General features: G+C 33.9%; 1 protein-coding gene across 1 annotated transcript; it reads right to left on the bottom strand.

Moving 5' to 3' along the window:
• Nucleotides 1-586: 586 nt before the first annotated feature.
• LOC145824170 (uncharacterized) lies at nt 587-1,393 on the bottom strand. The gene is made up of 2 exons (XM_082923784.1): nt 1,178-1,393; nt 587-934 (listed from the first exon to the last, which is right to left on the bottom strand). Exons 1-2 carry the CDS (start codon nt 1,391-1,393, stop codon nt 587-589), a joined length of 564 nt encoding a protein of 187 aa, XP_082779910.1.
• Between the last annotated feature and the right edge of the window lie 16,026 nt (nt 1,394-17,419).

The raw sequence follows: 17,419 nt of genomic DNA on the forward strand, positions 1-17,419 counted from the left end.
TGCATTCCTTGACTCGATAATTGTGTTGACATGAATCTCTGTGTTCTCACTTTTATGCACTAAAAACCGATAGGCACTGCTGTTGTTTGCATAACATATGAAAATACAATCAACAGTCTTGGGTCCAATTTCAACCCTTTTCGGTTCTGGTATTGCCATCTTAGCCAAACACCCTTGCACTTTCAAGTATTTGTAAAAAGGCTTTCAACCTTTCCACAATTCATAGGGTGTTTTATTAGACTTCTTATGAGGAATTTTGTTGAGAATAACCTCAGTCTTAAATTCAATGAATTTTTCTAAGGCTTCAAAGCAAGTATACATAGCAATACCAAGGGCTATCATCAATAAAGGTTATGAAGTACTTTTTTCCTCCTCGTGTTTGAACAAATTTCAAATCACATATATCACTATGGATTAGATCCAAAGGTTCAGTACTTCTTTCAATTGACTTAAAAGATGTCTTAGTCAATTATGATTCAACACACACTTCACACTTATGATTTGTATCAATATGAAACTTAGGAAGAAATTCTAAGTTAATTAATCTACGCAAAGCACCATAATTAACATGTCCTAATCTACCATGTCACATATATAAAGACTCAACAAAGTAAGCAGAAGATGTGTTGTTTTTATTAAAAGTAGGAACCACTGTCATTACATTTAGTTTGAAGAGCCCATCGCTCAAATACCCTTTCCCCACATACATCCCATTTTTAGTGAGTACAAATTTGTCAGACTCAAACACAAGGCGAAACCCATTCTTGCTCAGCAATGATCCAGATACCAGGTTCTTCCGAATTTTTGGTACATGCAGCACCTCTTTCAAAGTAAGCTCTTTGTCTGATGTCATCTTGAGTACTACCTGTCCTTTGCCTTTAACCTTAGAGGTAGAAGAACTATCCATATAAAGTTGTTCTTCATTATCTACTACCTGACATGTGGAGAACATCTTTTTCTCAAAGCAAATGCGGTGTAGCACCTATGTCTACCCACCATGTTTTGGGGTTGTTTACCAGATTCACTTCAGACACCATTCCGGACATATGTAAACCAGAAATCATTGCACAAAGATTTTCCTCCTCTGTTATGTTGGCTTGAGCAAGTTTCTTTTCATGGTTCGTTGAGCCCGATGCTTGTGACAATCTTTGGCACGATGTCCTTGCTTGTCACACACATAGCATTTGCTTGTGAAGTTCTGAATGTCTGTAGTCTTCGATCCAAAGCCTTTGTTTGAACTTTCACCAGGATACTTTCTTTTCTTGCTGTTGTGCTTAGGCTTCTGTTCCACCACATTAGCCTTGGCCTCCATGAGATGACGCCCATTTTTTTTTTTAGACCAACGATTGTCTTCTTCAATCCTCAACCAAACAATCAAGTCCTCCAATGACATCTCTTTGAGCTTATGCTTTAAATAATTCTTGAAATCCTTCCAAGACAACGTAATTTTTCAATTATGGCTGCTGCCTGAAAAGACTCGCTCAGAGACATACCTTCTGCACGAATTTCATGCTGGCTGAGATGTAGATCTTGGACTTGACTGATCACCGTCTTGGAATCCACCATCTTATAATCTAGGAAGCGGCCAATAACAAATTTCTTTGTTCCTGCATCTTCCGTCTTATATTGGCGATCCAAGGAATCCCACAGTGTTTTTGCCGACTTGATTGGACTATACACATTGTACAGCGTGTTGTCCAATCCATTGAGGATATAGTTCCTGCAGAGAAAGTCTGCATGTTTCCATGCATCTACTGTAGCGACAACTTGCGCATCACTCTCATCCTCCTTCAGAGTTGGCGCATCTTCTCGTAAAAACAATTAAATACACACAAACAAAGTTAAACTTTCTATAAATTGATTTTTAATCAAAAAATATAGAAACAGATTTACAGAAGTAAAACAATAAACATAAAAAAAAATTTGTCTTAAATTGTAGGAAATAATATTTTTCGATAAAAAATTAAATTAACAGAACAAAAAAAATACAATATATAATTAAACACAGAACTAGAGTTAACTTACAACTTTCTGTAGAATCAAACTTAGAACAAATTTGTGATTGAGGCCAATGTTTGAACACTATGTCTTTAAGACAGAATTCATCCTCTCCTAAGGACCTCGAGAATAATGGACGCCCTGCCTCCAGGATTCAACAATCACCCCAAACAGATGCAGCACAGTGTACTATTTGTACAGTGAACCAGGCTGTGTTTTCAAACTCACACAGAATACAAGATAAAGAACGAAGGAAGCAGTGAAGAGAGAAAATGGAAGTGTAGACACCCCATTTTTAACCGACCTTAAGACTCAGACGTCATCGATTGAGCGCTCGGTGATGGTGCATGTTGTGATCGTTCTGAGGTTTCGGAGTTTCGGCTGAAAGCCTTACCCCCGGACTTCGGGACTCTTCTGTGCTTTGTCTCGGTTTGCGAACCAGGTTCTATTTTCTCTTGCCGAAATGAGGGAGAGGTCTCGTAGACCATCTCTCAGTGGCCGTAGGCTACGTTTCGTGGTCGTAGGCCACTATTCCCATTTGGAGACCAGTTTCCAGTTTTCAGAGCCGTCGATCGTGTGCCTCAATTCGGGACCGCTTAACTACCTCTGTTTGCTCCGGTTTTTGGCACACACCTTGTTTCCTCTCTTTAGAGAGACACTGTGGCCCGGGAGACCACCTTTGTGGTCGTACACCACCTTTGTGGTCACACGCCACCTTTGATGCTTAACAATCAGTTTTCGGGGCACCCGGCTGCGCGTTTTGACCCCCGAATTCTCGTTTTGCATCCGTCTTGGTTCATTTTTGGCATGGACCCTATTTTGATTGTTTGGAAGGTGGTACAAGGTTGGGAGACCACCTTTTCTCCTTGGAGACCACTTTTCTCCCGCTGGCCAGTTTTCTTGTTAGGTAGCTGGTCTCCCTCACTTTTGAGCCACATTTTCTGGTCTCCAATACCACCATTGAGTTGCATTCACCTGGGAGACCACCAATATGGGTAGGCCGACCACCTTTTCAACTTGAAACTTTTGACCCCTGGTCGACTGACCACTTGAACTGGTCGGCCAGCCTTCTGCTTTTTTGTCTCTTTGAGTGCTATCTAGCTGTGCCAGCTGGGAGGCATTTGCCCCACCCTCCGAGGATTGACCCTCTTGTTTTGGCTTCTTAAAGAAGCTTGGTCCCTTTTGCTTAGCTTCTAAGAGAAGCTTAACATTTTGTTGAGCTTCTTGAGGAAGCTTGACCCCTTTGGTCTAGCTTCCTCAAGAAGCTTGACCCTTTTGGTTTAGCTTCCTTTAGAAGCTTGAGCTCTTTGCTCCAAGCTTCTTAGAGAAGCTATGGACCTCCTCTTCTATAAGAGGGAGCCTCTCCCTCATGAGCCAAGGTTGAGAAATTTTGGCTAAGGCATACACCTCTCTTTCTCTATATCATTCTCTTTTGGTGTCCAAAACTCCTAGTTCTTGGCCCCATTGCACTACACCTCCAAGCACAACACCTCCATGGTCAACCTAAGCACCTAGGAGCACATTTTCAGAGGTTGAAGAGTTCCTATTTTGGTCCAGAAGCTGCTGGCTTTCTTCTCTACAGGGGTAAGTCTCTATTTCCCTCTTTGGAGCCTTATTTTGCTTCATAGTTTAGCTCTATTTGCAAGCATATTTAGGCTTTTTCATAAACTGAAAAAAGTCTTGTTTTGAGCTTCTAAACATGTTTTTTTAAGGCCATTTTTCTGTTGGGGGTCATCTACCCCCTTGCATGCTTCATTTCCTCTTGTTTTGAGCTATGCATTAGAGCATTTGTGTTGGCCTTGGTTTGGCCTTTTAGCCATTGAAATCTAGCAGACTTTCAGTGGCTGACATGTGTTTTTGAGCCTCAAAATCAGAGAGGGGTGACCCTTTCACCCCTTGTTTTGTTTACTAGCTTTGTTGGCCTTACAAAGGATCTCCTAGTTGCATGTTTCAAAGCCATGTTTCAGGCCACTTTTTGTGAGTTTTGTGACCTGCATAGGCTCTGTCTAGAGCCCTTTTTTCCATGTTGAATGTCTATTATGCATGTGTAGAGTAATCCTCTTCAAGGTCTTCCAAAGGGGCCTTTACTTGCATGCTTCCTAGACTCATTTTAGGCCCTTTTCAGTGAGTTTTAGGGCCTTCATAACCTCTATCCAAAGGTAGTTTTTCCATTTTGTGTGTCCATCATACATGTGTAGAACAACCCTCTCATTGGCCTTTCAAAGGAACATTTCATTCTAACATGTGTTGACTGAGTTTCAGTGGATTTTTGGTCATATTTTGGCATGCCATGTTTCTGTTTTTGGCTGGTTTGGTGGCCCCTCATGTGCTTCATATACATGTAGTGTAAACCATGCTTACTAGCCTATGTTGCATGTTGTTTTGGCCCTTCGTATTAGCACTTTTTGGCCATGCCTTAAACTGATTTTGTGCATATTTTGGACTGCCTATTTTTGGGTCTCATGGTCGAATAATGCTTGTTTTGCATGCTTATAGTTCAATATCCATGCCTAGCTTTGAGATTTGAGGTCTATTGCATGCATATACTGAGGTGTTTTCATGCTTTGGGGTCATTATACATCATATTTTAGAGCTTATATGAATGCCATATTCCCATGATTTCCACTCTTTAAACGTGTTTGAGAGTTGTGCATAAATGCCTCGTTTTCGAACCATTGCATGAGCTTCGTTTCTCTGCATGTTGAGTCATCATTTTGGGCCATTTTCCCACTATTTCAGACCTGCCTAGGGTCTGTTTGGGGCTAGTTTTGCCATTTATACATTGCTTTATGTACCTCTAGTGTAACCCATTTCACTAGTTTCGGTATTCAAGCCATCTTGCATGCATTGTGTGACATATTTGCATGGTTCGGGACCATTGTACATTATGTTTCAGAGCTGGAAGTTGTATGTTTGCATGCCATACTTCATCCTTTGCCATGCTTAGTTAGAGTTGCATGTTGTGCCTTAGGATCGGTCCTTTGCATCCGTGCATGTTTGCATGTATTTCGGTTGTCTCATTTCCATCATATGGCCACTGATTTGGGTGTGGCCGAGACCCATTCACTTTGGTTTAAGTCCATCTTACATTGTGTCTGCCACATAGTCCATGTTGCCGCATGAGTTGATCATTGCATTGAGCATGCCTTGTCCATCTTGTTGTGTTTGTTAGTCTTCACATGCGCATTGTGTATGCCATTGTTTAGTCCACGTGCATTGAGTATGTCATGTGTAGTTCATAGCATTATGTATGCCATTTGCATGCTCGCATGTCATTCGTTGCATCTTTGTATCGTTTAGTTGCATTACATTAGGATTGCATGCTAGAAGTTGCATTGAGCATGCTATTCTTGTTTCATCATGTTTGGGATAGGAGTTAGCCCAAACACGAGAAACGAGGAACGTTTCATACTTCAAGTGATGAAACGTACCTCGATTCCCGGTCACCAACACTCTTGACTATCCATGATAGAGTTATTGGCTTTAGATGCTTATATGTGCATTCATTTCACATCGAGTCGTGCAATTCGACTTCTCGGCCATCATGCATCGAGATACGTGATTGGTGGCACGAGGATCGAGGATTACACTCCCTTGAGCTTGTGCAAGGACGGGGAGAGTGGTCATGCACACATTTGTTGAAAATACATTGCCTTTTCTCTCTCTTGCCTTTGTTGCAAAAAAACCAGAAACCAGAGGTGGAAACTGGTCGGCCGACCAAATTTTCTGGCAGGCCGATCACCCTCTTTGGTCTCTACCACAAAAAGTGGTCAGCAAGTGGTCTCCCATGCTAATAACTGGTCGGTGGCCTTCCCAAGGTGGAGTTTCAGCCTTTTGGAGCTTTGTGCAAGTTTCTGAGATCAATTGCAAACAAAGGCGAGGCGAAGCGTCGCGATGGAATTTCCCGACAAGGCGACCTGAGTATGCATGCATCCTTCATCATTCGGAACAGAGCTGAGGCAGTCCATTGCACGTAGCATAGCATGTTAGTTTACTTTGCTTACCTAATTCATTTGTTAAGTAATTAGTATTGTGTAATAATTCGTTATTTATTTTGGTTGTGTAATATTCTTTCAGACCCTCCGAGAGAGGGCCAATTGTTGTAATAAGTGTGCGTGTGTGTGATGTATGTCTTCCAACCCCACGTCTTTCTCCCTTTTACTTACCAGCTTATGATGGTTAGTTTAGGACATATTTCAATTAGCATACTTATGATAGCATGTTTGCATTCATTCATCTGTCTTACATGCACCGAGCTCGGCACATCATACTAACTGCATTGTATTTCAATTCCGAGTTGAATACTTGTTAGTTGTAGCATTTCACATGCCATCTTTAGAATAGCCGAGCCTATTGTAGTTGCATTCCTGTATGTGTTGCATTAGGCATTTCAGCATAGTTAGGATCATGCATGGATTTCTAACATAGCTTCTGTTTTGGCTTGGAGTACTCGGTAAGTGTTTATGCTTTAGCATCCTTGCATGTGTGTGAGTGACTGCCATGATAGCATGCTTACCATGAGGCTATGTTCTTATGTGATATACCTGCCTGAATGCCTGTGGGTGAAAGTTGGATTATCTGAATTGGAATAATGCATTGACTGTGAGTTTTAAGCCCACTTGAGAGTGGCAAACCATCACGTTTTCTAAGCCCACCCGAGGGTGACAAATCCACGTCTTAGCCTACTTACGGGTAGCACCATCAAACTATTTTCAAAATAAACAAACATGAGATGTGTTGTTCCAATTCAGGCGATCTAGTCTATACTTGTATATTGTGCGCATCACGTAGTAAATCTAGGCTAATAACCAAAATAAGAATGCATAATGTTTTCAAAACTCGATATCATGGTTAGTAGAAGCCGATCTTTGATCAGGCGAGCGGGGGTGCTCACAAAGTGACCTTCCCCAATCGTACCCAAGTTCCCGAGCCAAGGCAACTTTGGTGATGACGAACACGTGGCCTTCGGCACGAGTCAGGGTTTCCTAAATTCCCCCAAAATAAAATATTTAGGTGGCGACTTTGTATCTGGCAAAGCAGTCCATGTTTGGCACTTCTTTCTAAAAATCTGTTTTCTAAAACGATTTGCCAGATTTGGACTCTTTGATGATTCATCGGTCTTGCATTGCACTCTGCGAGATTAGATACAGGGCCGTGACTTTTGAGTTCGAACTGTAGTGAGCCAAACGAACAAAACGGGATTTCCCTCCCGGGACGTTCGAGGACGTCTACAGGAAGGAAAGAAAAACTTCTTAATTTTAGAATGGAGGGTTGCTATATATATAGGCAATGAAGTGCCGTTTTCGAAACAGAAGAGAGTAATGATGAACAGTCGCCAGACCGGAGACGCGACTGGTCGGAGAAGGAAAAGAGTTACAACCGAAAATTTTGAATTCAAAATTTTAGAATTTAAATTTTTTTCGCAGAAATTATTCGAAATATTCAAATAATTTTTGCGCAAAAAGATAAGGACGAGTTTGACCCACTCCCACATCCGCGTCAGCCCCGGCCTGGTCAGCCGGACGGCGGTGATAGCGCGCGCGTGTGGTGGTTATGTGTTTACTCCTCCTCCTCCTACAAAACTTGGGTACCCCTTGGGGCCCAACCCAAGGTCTCCTACTGAGAACTTATATACTCATAAAAACTCTTCCATGTTTCCTATGCGGGACAAGGTTTAGATACCAACTCAAGGGAACCACACCAAACATATTCATGTTCATGAGGCTCACTTCAGTATCAATTTCTTATTCACTCGAAAATGGTTTTGACCACCCGACTATATATTCTTGTTCTCCACACGACAAAGAACACGTTGCTACTCGGATCCACCAAAACTGAGGTGTGGGTCCTACATTAATGATAGCTCAAAGTTACCGGAAATTAATGGTGATAAATCATTTTTCTCTAACAAATTTTTCTTTGTCACTTTCTCTTAGATTGTCATACTAGCTTGCTACTATACCTATAAGGCTATGTTCAATATAATTTAGAAAGCTTTGCACGCTCCAACTGTTACTATGAATATTTAAGACATTGTGCATACCTCTCTTCTATTGTTTTATTACCTCACTTGTGTTTGTAGCACAATCAACATCTAATAAATACCCTATATTACTTATTGGCTTTAATGGTACCTCCCGTAAAAATACTTCCTTCCTAGGGGTAAAATCAACATAATTTGATATTTCTCTAGCAAAAGACCTTCTATTTAGATAACTATAATGTCTCATTCTTCTTCTATGTTCATAATTTCTCGTATCATTTTATAGTTGTTGCCTGGTAAAATTTCTAAAATTTGGATGATTTGGATTAGATGGGGCAGACGAACTACTTCCTTCTTGTTTTACTACTGCCATATCCATATCATTAACGTTATTAGTTTGTTCTTCTAATGCATTATCTTTTTCTATGTCTTCGAAATTTTCTAGTACATTATTTTCTTTTTCTTTTTCTGCATCATTATTTCCCATTACTTGTTCTAATTCTTCTAAGGGAATGTGTTCCATTTCTCCCAAGCTGATTAATCCTAATTGTTTATAGATATCTTCTTCTAATTCTATTCTTTCATTATTTATTTCTTCTATTATTTCTTCATCCATCATATCTAATAGTTTAGCTATTTGTAATATTATTTTGTATTTTATTTCATTATCATTTTCTTTTTCAACCATTTCTTCTAGTTGTTTTAAGGTATAATTACTTAACTCCATTATCTTTTTGTTTTGCAGGTGAGATTAATTCAAAAGGCTCTTCGGATTATTTCCTTTATATGAATGGGAATATAAGTCTAATTCTTTTTATTTTTCTTCAAAAAAGGCTATTTGTTTTTCCGGATCTTGTACAAAATGTCTAATTTCGTTTATTATTTCTAATTAATTAGTTCTAAATTTTTCATTAACTTCTTTTAATAGCCTAATTAAGGTATTATTTTGTTCTATTATTATTAGTAAAGAAGTATTATTATTTAAATTATTAGATTCTACTTCTTCACTATATTTAATACTCATGCAAGAGTTATTGGCAAGGCCGAGAAACCGGGATACCAATTCAATTTACAAATTTATTTTTGTTTTTTTGCTAGATCTAATTTAATATTAACTCTTGTAATAATTTTCATTGATAATTTACATTTTCCTTTTCTAAAGATATTTTATTTTTTATACTAGCAATTCTTTGGCTATAATTTATTATAGATTGTCCAGAGGCAATAGTCAAAAGAGAATTTAATCTATTTAACTCACTCTCTAATTCAGAAATATAATGTAAACTATCTTTTATCTCAGCTCTAAGGGTTGTAATTAAACACATATACTGATGAATTTTTAATAACTATTTATATTTTTATAATTTTGTAAGATTTTTGAAGTCAATTTATAATTTAATAATAGTTTATTGGTGATGTGGCTCTCAGTTGGTTTTTGATATGTTAATTTGACCTTCTAGCTAGGATTCAGGGCAATTTTGTGCTCAGAAATTCGAGCTCTTAGGAATTTCAATTCTTTGTATATGTTGAAGATGTTCGGATTGTTTTTACCCCAAAAAAAAAAAAAAAAGATGTCTTTTTTATCTCAATTCAAACAATTAAATTATCTAGGTTCATCCTATAATACTGCTTTTGATTGATGTTTGATTGGATTGTACTAGTTTTAATTCTAAAACATTCTAAATAACCTTTGAAAAAAATTCTGATTTATCGGGAGCAATGATTTTGGAGGTATTTGAAAAGAGCATTGAATTAGAATAGTATGTTAAAAGACAAAATATATTAATATGATAAAGGGGCATATGTAATTCACAATTATTTCACTTTTAATTTCTTTTACAATCATTAAATTAATTAAAAAAATTAATTAATTTCTCAAACATAATTATTTTAATCAAATTAAAATAATCAAAAAATCAAATAATTAATTTCTCAAACATTGATTTGGCATAACTTACAAAAGTTAAAAGTGAAGAGTTATTAAAAAAATCAAAAAAATCAAAAAATTCATACTATTTGGGTGAAACTTGTGGGGGAAGTCTAGAGGACAAAATTATTATTTTGCCCTTTGAATTCAATTAATTAGAAAGTCAAAAAGTTAAAAGTCAAAAAGTCAAAAAGTCAACAAGGATAGAATAGTCATTTTAATTTTATTACATATCTTTTTATAAAAAGTCAAAAAATTATTCCAAATATATATTTTTTTTTGGAATTTTCTAATTAAAAAATTTAAAAAATATATATTTATATAGCACATCCCAAATAAAGTTGTCTCTCATTTGAAAATAAACAGTATTTATTGTGTTTTGTACATTAAAAAGTGCATCATTAGATATTCTATTCAAATAAAGTGCATCATCAGGGTTTTAAAGTGCACCGTTCAAAATTTTTTAGCCTACTTTTTTTTAAATGTAACAATGGGGTAGATATGATATGATATTTTTTTAAATGTGACAATGTGATAGATATGATATAATATTTTATAATTTGTACTTTAAAAAAAATTAAAAATAATATACTTTTCTCAAATGTGATAATATGACGAGTATAATGTAATACTTCAAAAAAATTAAAAATTTCGTAGTGTACTTTTCTCAAACGTGACAACGTGACGGGTATGATGTGACACTCCAAAAAAAATTAAAACTCCTTAGTGTACTTTCTCAAACGTGACATATGACACTCCAACGTGGCGGATATGATGTAACACTTTAAAAAAATTAAAAAAATTTTGATATACTTTTCTCAAATGTGACACTCTAACGTACCAAGTATAATGTGACGCTAAAAAAAATCTTTAATTTATTTTTTTCAAATGTGACATTCTAATATGACGGGCAAATGGGTCATTACATATCTAAAAAGACTAAATAGATCACAAAAAAAAAATATGAGACTATATAAATTACAAGTCTAAAATATGAGACTTATTAATCAATCTCCCTTATTTATTTAAAAAAAAAGAAAAAATTGGTCTAAGGTCCCTCTCCCACTTTTCATAATGGAAGAGATCCACAAAATTATTTTTTGATGTCTAAGGTCCCTAAACATATATCAGAGAAATTTGACTCTTTTGACTCTGCTCTACTCTCTCTCTCTCTTTAACAGGTCGCTGGGCAGCCACGCTTTGATACCCAGATCTTGAAGAAATTGCGAATTTTACAAGCTGCCAAGCATGCAATGGCTCCATTCGCAAGATCACAAACGACACCTTCATCCACATCTAGATCTCATCATTCATCTTCATCATCACGAACTTCTATATTGGGAACAATGTCTAACAATCATTCTCCAGATAGAAATAATGGTATCTTGAGTCGCAATGCTTCAGCAATATCATTTATGTGGGGTTTAGGTTCATATACCTCTTTGTTTTCAAGGACAGTGTACTCCAGTCATACTTTTTATTTTTCTTGATGATTTCTCAGATGTTAATTCTGGTTCTAATATTGAGAAGTCAATTGACACGTCCTCATCGAATCAGTCTTCAAGTTTGAGCAGTTTAGCTAGGCCAAGCTTGCCTATGAAAGGATCAGGACCACTTGTTGTGCTAGCACGCCCTGTGAGTAAATCTGAAGGTGGATGAAGAAGAAATTGCAGTCATCTCTTGAAGCACAGATCCGTTTTTCAATTAAGAAATTTCTCTGGCTGGGAATTTTCTCTGGGTTGTGGAGTCCAGAGAAATTCTCTGGATGGGAGAATCTCTGGAAATGTTTGTCTGAAAATTTCTTTGGGTTTGGGGAGTCCAGAGAAATTTTGAAACTTCTCATGTGTCTAGGGAAATTTTGAAATTTCTCTGGTTCAACCTTTGGACAGCAAAAGATGGCTCTGTTTCTCCAAAGCCAAGTTTTTTCCATGAGAATTACTGCAAAAAGCACAAAATCTGACTTGCTTGAAGGAGAAACTCGAAATATCAATGATGGAGTGAGAATATGGTTGATCCAATCTAAGAATGATAGGTGGGAGAAATCATCTGTCCTAATACCCAACTTGGCAAACCAAATCATCTTGATGGGTTTGCAGGTAAATTTTAGACAGAATTGAATTTATTCGAATCGAATTTTCTCTGGTTTGGACCAGAGAATTTCTCTGGATGAAATTTCTCTGGTTGAATTTTCTCTGGACTGAATTTTCTCTGGTTGAATTTTCTCTGCACTGAATTTTCTCTGGATTGAAATTTCTCTGGATTGATGTTGAGGGACCTTAGACATCATGAAAATAGTTGATGTCCTTTATACTATAAAATCATAATATCAGGGACCTTAAAAAAAATACCCCAAAAAAAAAATACGCTTACTGTCTTCTTTTTTTTAAGACAATAAACCAAAAAAGTACAAATACCATATTGAGTTAATTTATTTTTTGCGAGTAATAGGCTAAAAAATGATTTATTTAGATCATTGAAATAAAACTTATGTAGATCTCCTGAGGCCAGACATTTATCTTAAATTTAAGTTTAAATTTAGGATAAATTACACTGACACCCCCTGAGGTTTATGTTTATTACAGTTCTCCTCTCATCTTTTGAAAATTACATCTCCCTTCCTGAGATTTAAAGTTTCATTACAGATTCCCCCTAACAATTTAATTTTTTTAAATACCAATTTTGCCCTCACTAGGTAAATTATATTGACACCCCTCACATTTTAAAAATTACAATCTCCTCCTGAAGGTTTAAAGTAGTATTACCAATTGTCCCCTTGATTAGTATTAGTTGGAAAAAAAATTCATTGAAAAAAAAATTAATTGGAAAAAAATTAATTGGAAAAAAAAATTAATTGAAAAAAAAAATTGTTAGTAAAATTTTTAAATTTCTGTTTAAAAACCAACGTAAACTCATTTTTTGAATTTACGTTTTTTCCTCAAATTTACAAATTGAGACGACCATTTATAAGCCAAAAAAATTTATCAAACAAGTTTTTATAACAGTTTTTAAAATTTTTGTAAATATAAATTGAAAACTGAAAACAAAATAGTTACCAAACAAGTTTCAGATGGTAAAAATGTCGTAAAATTAATAAATAATTAAATAAGTTACCAACGTAAGAAATGACTTATCAAAATATTCTTAGGCTATGTATGGTTTGATTTTTAGAATTTTTTTAAAAAAATTAAAAATTAATTTGGTTAAGAAATAAAAAATAAAAAATAATTATAATTTTTATTTTTCAAGTGGTTAGAAATAATTTTTTACAAATTAAATTGAAACAATCATACGTATGTATATAACCTGCCTAAAAGTTAAAATGATAATTATTTTTTACCCTTAAATGATAATTATTTTTTATTTTTTATTTTTTAACCAAATTAATTTTTTATTTTTTTAAAAAAAATTCTAAAAATCAAACTATACATAGCCTAAGAATCTTTTGATAAGTCATTTCTTACGTTGGTAACTTATTTAATTATTTGTTAATTTTACAATATTTTTACCATCTGAATCCTATTTGGTAACCATTTCGTTTTCAGTTTTCAATTTATATTTACAAAATTTTTACAAACTGTCATAAAAATTTGTTTGATAATTTTTTTAGTTTATAAACTGTTGTCTCAATTTGTAAATTTAAGGAAAAAAACGTAAATTCAAAAAATTAGTTTACAAAAACATAAATTTAAGGGGGCAATTGGTAATGTTACTTTAAACTTTAGGAAGGAGATTGTAATTTGTAATTTCTAAAATGTGAGGAGTGTCAATGTAATGTACCTAATGAGGGTAAAATTGGTATTTAAAAAAATTAAATTGCTGAATAAAGAATCTGTAATTAAACTTTAAACTTCAAATAGAGAGATATAATTTTCAAAAAATAAGAGAGAAATTATAATAAATATAAACCTCAGGAATATCAGTATAATTCACCCTTAAATTTATAAGAAACCCAATAAAATAGTATACCGCCGTCTGCTCAACCTTGTCAATTATAGTAAATAAGAAGCATTTGTTCATTTCCATGCATTATTGTGTTGCCCTTTGTTCTTTTTGTAAGGTGTATGTTTTGTCGCATCAAGAAAGGGCAACTACTGATAATTGTGCAAGTTTTTAGCCATTTGCATATGCTTCAAAATGAGTACATCAATTATTTTAAATTTTTATTTTTTTTATTATAATAATAATCTCAAATAAAATTACTAAAAAAAATATCAATAATTTTAAGATATTTTATCTCACAATTAAACTCTCACATCCACTACATCATGAGTTAGGTTTATAAGAACACCTACCTTCATTACCACTTATCTATCTTTCTCAAATCCTACCTTCAAAACCTAACCACCCTCAAAACCTTGAAAACCTTTTGGCAGCAATATTCTGGAAGTAACAGTAGTAACCATTTGATTACCTACACTCTTTCGACAATGACAATGAGTGAAAGTTTTTTCAGTAATCACAACTCCATGAGACAAGAGATATGTAACAATAAAAGTACAAAAGAGATTCATAACTTTGATAGTATTCTTAACTCAGATAAGATTGGCATTACAAGGGTAAATTTCTTAAAAAAATGAAAAATAATAATAAAAAAATTTGTTCGTCATTTTTGGGGATTGAACTCTCGAACATATGACCAAAATTCAGGAAATATAGGCTTGAACATTGTTCATTTGTTTGGGAACAGGAAATCGAACATTTCTTATTTGTTCGGGAATAGATAACCGAAACTCGTGAAGATAGCAGAACCCACAAAAGAATAATTTTGAATCAATAACAAAAAAACCTACATATTTATTTTCTCAGGTCATGAATAAGTATGTAGAGATGAAATAGTAATCATTTTCGTGAGCTTTGTTAGAGTTTTGGAGATAGAGGCTTTTTGGGGTGTGGGAGTGTGCATTCAATTGGATGGATGAAATGTTTTCACAATGATAATTTTGGTATTATTTGGAAGGAGAAAATAAATTTTAGGAGTTTTAGAATTTATAAGTATGGGTCCAAAGAAATAGAGGTCCAAAATAATTAATGAGGGGTTAATAGTAACACTCCTTTAAAATACCATGTGATTTTGTACAATATGTAGTTTGATTTTTATTCCATGATTACTTACATAAAAATAATAATAATGACTAAACGGTAACCATTTCAAAATAGTAACTAACTTAGCTAATTGTTGAGATTAATTTAATGACCAAAATGGTTCATTCTTATTATAAATAAGAGGTTACATATCTGATAATCGTGAAACAGTGATCACCCACAAATAACTTTGAGGCACCGTTTGGGAAGGTGGGTTGGAGGCTTTTTTGGCTATTTTAGCCACAAAAAACGAAATAGGCTATTTTAGTCATAACAAACAAAACATCACATCCAACCCATAATCATTACATTCTTCTCTCACAAAAAAACTCAAAAAAGTCAAAAAGCCAAAAAGTCCTTCCCAAACCAAGTTTTTAAGCCAGACTAAAATAACCAAAAAAGTCAAAAAGCTAAAAAACTAACCCACTTCCCAAACGGAGGCTGAATGTAAAATGTGAAATATACACTTATCTACACATTCAATGTACCATTTTAGAACTTTTTTTCGAAAGTGCACCCATGAAAAGTGGTGGAAAAGGCTGGCTAGTGATATAGATAGAAAATAATAAGTGTAGATAGTGCCATTCAACTCTTGCTTTTGGCGAGAGTTGAATCCAAGTTCTTGTACATGGGAAACGGGTGATAATGATGGGCTAACTTGGTAGGTTGCAATATTGAGTTGTCTTTTTATTGATGGAGATAAGGTACAAGGAAGTAAATTTTTGAAAAAATCTATAATAGGCTTTCCAAGGGTCGAAGAAACTTCATTGGGCTTTAAGATTGTACCAAAGTACCCAATGGGCTAAATATTAATGGTCATTCCTATGTAGAGGAATCATTATTATGTCTTTTAAAAATTTTATGTTTGTGATATGTACAATTAATAACATAAAGTTAAATAAAGTACATGATTTTAAAAATAAAAAAAATAATAGATAAATTATAAATTATTATTAAGAGAATGTTTGGCATAATCTATATAAATGTATTTAATTAAATAAGTTCACTTATTTGAATCATATCACCTCTCTACTTTTTTACACATTTTTTCATAAAAAATTAAAAAATATATTTATTTAAACCATCACAAATACACCCTAAATAGAAATATAGGCACATGATATCCTGCACCTACTAGATAATTTCGGATAGACAATAAATTGTTCGTACCTTTTACATATAATCTTCCCAATACAAACTTAAAAATATGATATTAGGAGTGTCTTGGGTACATAGTTAAAAGCCAACTTTTTAGTTTTCTTAGTCAAAAAAGTCACAAAAAAAATTCAGCATGCTTGGTTATCATTTTTTAAAAATACTTTTCAGAAAATTTTACTTTCTTATTTTTTGTATTTTTTTGTTTTTACTAAATTTTTTTAATATTTTGAGCAATTTTTTTAATTTTTAGACATACCTAACATAAATATACTTAAAAAGTAAAAAAAAATTAAAAAAATTCTTTTAAAAATTCACTAAATACCAAAAATACAAAAAAAAAATACGAGAATTCAGTACATTTTTTGTATTTTTATGTATTTATTAATTTTAAAAAATATTTTTTCAAAAATTTTTTACTTTTTAGATACATCTAAGTAAGGTGCATCTAAAAAAGTAAAAAAAAATTATTTAAAATTTTAAAAATATTCACTAAACATAAAAAAAACACGAAAATCAAAAAATTCAATTTTTAAAAAACTTAATTCAAAAAACTCAAACCAAATACACTGATTAATGTTTTTTAGTCAAAAAAAGTCACAAAAAGTCAAAAAAATCAAAAAATTAACTTTTAACCAACTTCTCAAAACACACCATAGTAGTGTTTGGTTTTGGAAAAATATCAAATCAATGGGACACTAAAAGATTATTTGCATTTTATGGTGGTGCAATTTTACTGTATACATGCAAATCCTCCATGTGCATGATGCAAGTTCTCATTGTGTGCCATAGTTACACCCCCAAAAACATTCCGTATCTACTGTAATAATTTCTCCACTGTTACATGTTTTTTGCAATTTCCTCTAATAATTATTTCATTAAATGTCAACTATTGATTGACTACATTATACATATATATATTAAATAGAATTAATATTCACTAAGAAATAATTATTTTATATCAATCCTGTTAGATTTTTATAATTGACAATTATATTTGACAAAACTCATTTTAGTTGTAATTTTATCCGCTATTTCGTTTCAGTGAGACTTTGAGCATTTAGACGCGAATCTAACCCGAATTGTATATGTGCAGAGAAATTTGTGTAGACATTCCGTATCTTGAGCATTCCTTATTTACCACTTTGCTGACTATGTACGGGGATCGAGCTGGTTCATCTAGTATCTTTACTTGCAGATTCAACTTTTAAGAAATATGTTTCACTACTTGAGCAATGGATATTGTACTTAAGCGGTTGGCCTATATGTTTGCA

The sequence above is a fragment of the Camellia sinensis genome, chromosome 4 (genome assembly GCF_055761805.1).
Source record: "Camellia sinensis isolate YWXY chromosome 4, ASM5576180v1, whole genome shotgun sequence".
Lineage (NCBI taxonomy): Eukaryota > Viridiplantae > Streptophyta > Magnoliopsida > Ericales > Theaceae > Camellia > Camellia sinensis.